Genomic DNA, 2095 nt, shown 5'->3' with positions numbered 1-2095 from the left:
TTTTGAAACTGCAAAAATAGAAGCAGAATTAAAAAGAGAAGAATTGAAGATAAGGCAGCAGGAGTTAAAAAGAGAGTTCCCTGTGGTAGATGAGGTGACACATCACAACACTGCGAATACTAAGGTAAAGTACCCCAAGCTACCATTATTCAATGACATGTATGATAACATTGATGCATATCTTCAGCGGTTTGAAAGGTTTGCTAGGAATGCAGATTGGCCTGAAGAAGTGTGGGCTATCAGTTTAGCTTCCTTATTGCAAGGTAAAGCCTTGGATATATATCACCAATTAACACCTACAGAAGCGAATAGTTTTGAGCTGGTAAAATCGGCACTATTAAGGGATTTGATTGTACTGCTGAGGGTTTTAGAACAACATTTAGAAATTGTAAATTTCCACGGGTGAGACTGCCAAACAGCTAATAGCAAGAATGACAAAACAGATGGACTGAGATGGCGGAATGTGAAAAGGAGTATGAGGTTTTAAAAGAGCTGATTATAAGAGTAATTTCTATCCTCATGTGATCGTAACCTAAGTTTATTCCTGAAAGAACGATCTCTAAAAACTCTACAAGATCTACAGGAGAATGCTGACCGCTTCCTCGAGGCCCACGGAAACCAAGTAACCCGAGTGACGACGCACCAATGTCCACGCAGGTATTCCGCCCTCCTCAACCCTCCACGCCCAGCATCCCAACAACGGAAAAAGGTGCAGTGCGGGGCCAGGTAACTTGCCTTATTTGTAATAAGCGGGGACATAGGGCCAGGGAGTGTTATTTCAGGCCACCAAATGTCCGAGGAAAAACGAGCAAACCACAACTGCGGAAGGAAGACACAGCTGCAACCGTAAGTAGTGTTGTAATTGCACCAGAAACTAATGTGAAATGGAATCGAGGAGAAACAAAGGAAAATGAAAGGAATGATGTAGATGGAGAGGAACTGTGTGGAGGAACTCTAGCCAAAGGTAAGAAGTTGAAGACTGCCAGAGGAGAAGTTGAAGGAAGAAAAGTTGTAGTACTGAGGGACACGGGGATGTTCAACGGTGTTAGTAAGGAGAAGTCTGGTTCCGTCGTCTAAGCTGACTGGTAAGGAAGTGGGAATAATGATGGCAAATTCTGAAATATATTATTACCCTGAAGCAATAATTGATGTCAAGACCCCCTAGTATGCGGGGAGGGTGAGCGCCGTGTGTCTACCACAGCCCCTGTGTGACCTGATAATCGGAGAAATACCAGGAGTGAGCATAGGTGAAGGCGACGCACGAACGGAAAAGTGTGGAGTGATGACGAGAATGCAGATTAGAAGAGATAGTGAGTGTAAGAGGAAGACGCCAGCGTTGAAAATAGCAGAGGTAACAAAAATGTTGGACACAAATATACAGACCACTCAAGAGGAGGATAAAACTTTGGATGGAATTCGGATGGATATATGCACAAAAAGGTAAAGTTTTTAAAAGGGTTAAAAATAATGAAATTTCTAAATTTGTCTTGAAAGGAGGACTGCTGTACAGACAGGTCACAACGGGAAAAAGACAACGGGATCAGCTTGTTGTTCCTCAGACGTGTCGCCAAGCTACCCTGGAGCTGGCCCATTCAGGCATTATGGGAGGCCATTTGGGCACAAGCAAAACTAGAGACAGAATACTTGCTCATTTCTTTTGGCCAGGTGTTACCGTAGCCGTGACCCGCTACTGCAGATCATGCGACGTGTGTCAACGGACGGTGGATAGGGGAAAGGTGAGCAAGATCAAACTGGGTGACATGCCGCTCATTGGTGAACCATTTTCCCGCATGGTCGTGGATCTGTTGGGGCCGCTGGAGCCACGATCATCAAATGGCTCTCGATATATCCTGACGGCAGTAGATTACGCTACAAGGTACCCCGAAGCCGTCGCCCTTCCAAACATTGACATGCCCACAGTAGCAGAGGCCTTGGTAACAATCTTCAGCAAGGTAGGTGTGCCTAGAGAAATCTTATCTGACAGGGGGACACAGTTTACCTCTGATGTAATGAAAGAAGTGTATCGCCTACTTTCCATTCAGTCTTTAACCACTACACCATACCATGCTATGTGCAATGGCCTCGTTGAAAAATT

At 44.8% G+C, this 2095-nt stretch overlaps 1 protein-coding gene across 1 annotated transcript in view; it reads left to right on the top strand.

The window, feature by feature from the left end:
- Window positions 1-2095, top strand: part of LOC119591123 — a 5416-nt gene that overhangs the window by 182 nt on the left and 3139 nt on the right. Inside the window, exons 2-6 of the mRNA XM_037939837.1 lie at window positions 21-402; window positions 538-726; window positions 783-1044; window positions 1166-1310; window positions 1495-2073. Of these exons, the coding sequence (XP_037795765.1) occupies window positions 21-402; window positions 538-726; window positions 783-1044; window positions 1166-1310; window positions 1495-2073 (1557 nt within the window). The remainder of the gene's footprint in view (window positions 1-20; window positions 403-537; window positions 727-782; window positions 1045-1165; window positions 1311-1494; window positions 2074-2095) is intronic.

The sequence above is a fragment of the Penaeus monodon genome, chromosome 28, assembly GCF_015228065.2.
Source record: "Penaeus monodon isolate SGIC_2016 chromosome 28, NSTDA_Pmon_1, whole genome shotgun sequence".
Lineage (NCBI taxonomy): Eukaryota > Metazoa > Arthropoda > Malacostraca > Decapoda > Penaeidae > Penaeus > Penaeus monodon.
The sequence above is the reverse complement of the archived record's forward strand: the minus strand, read 5'-3'. Positions and strand labels throughout refer to the sequence as shown.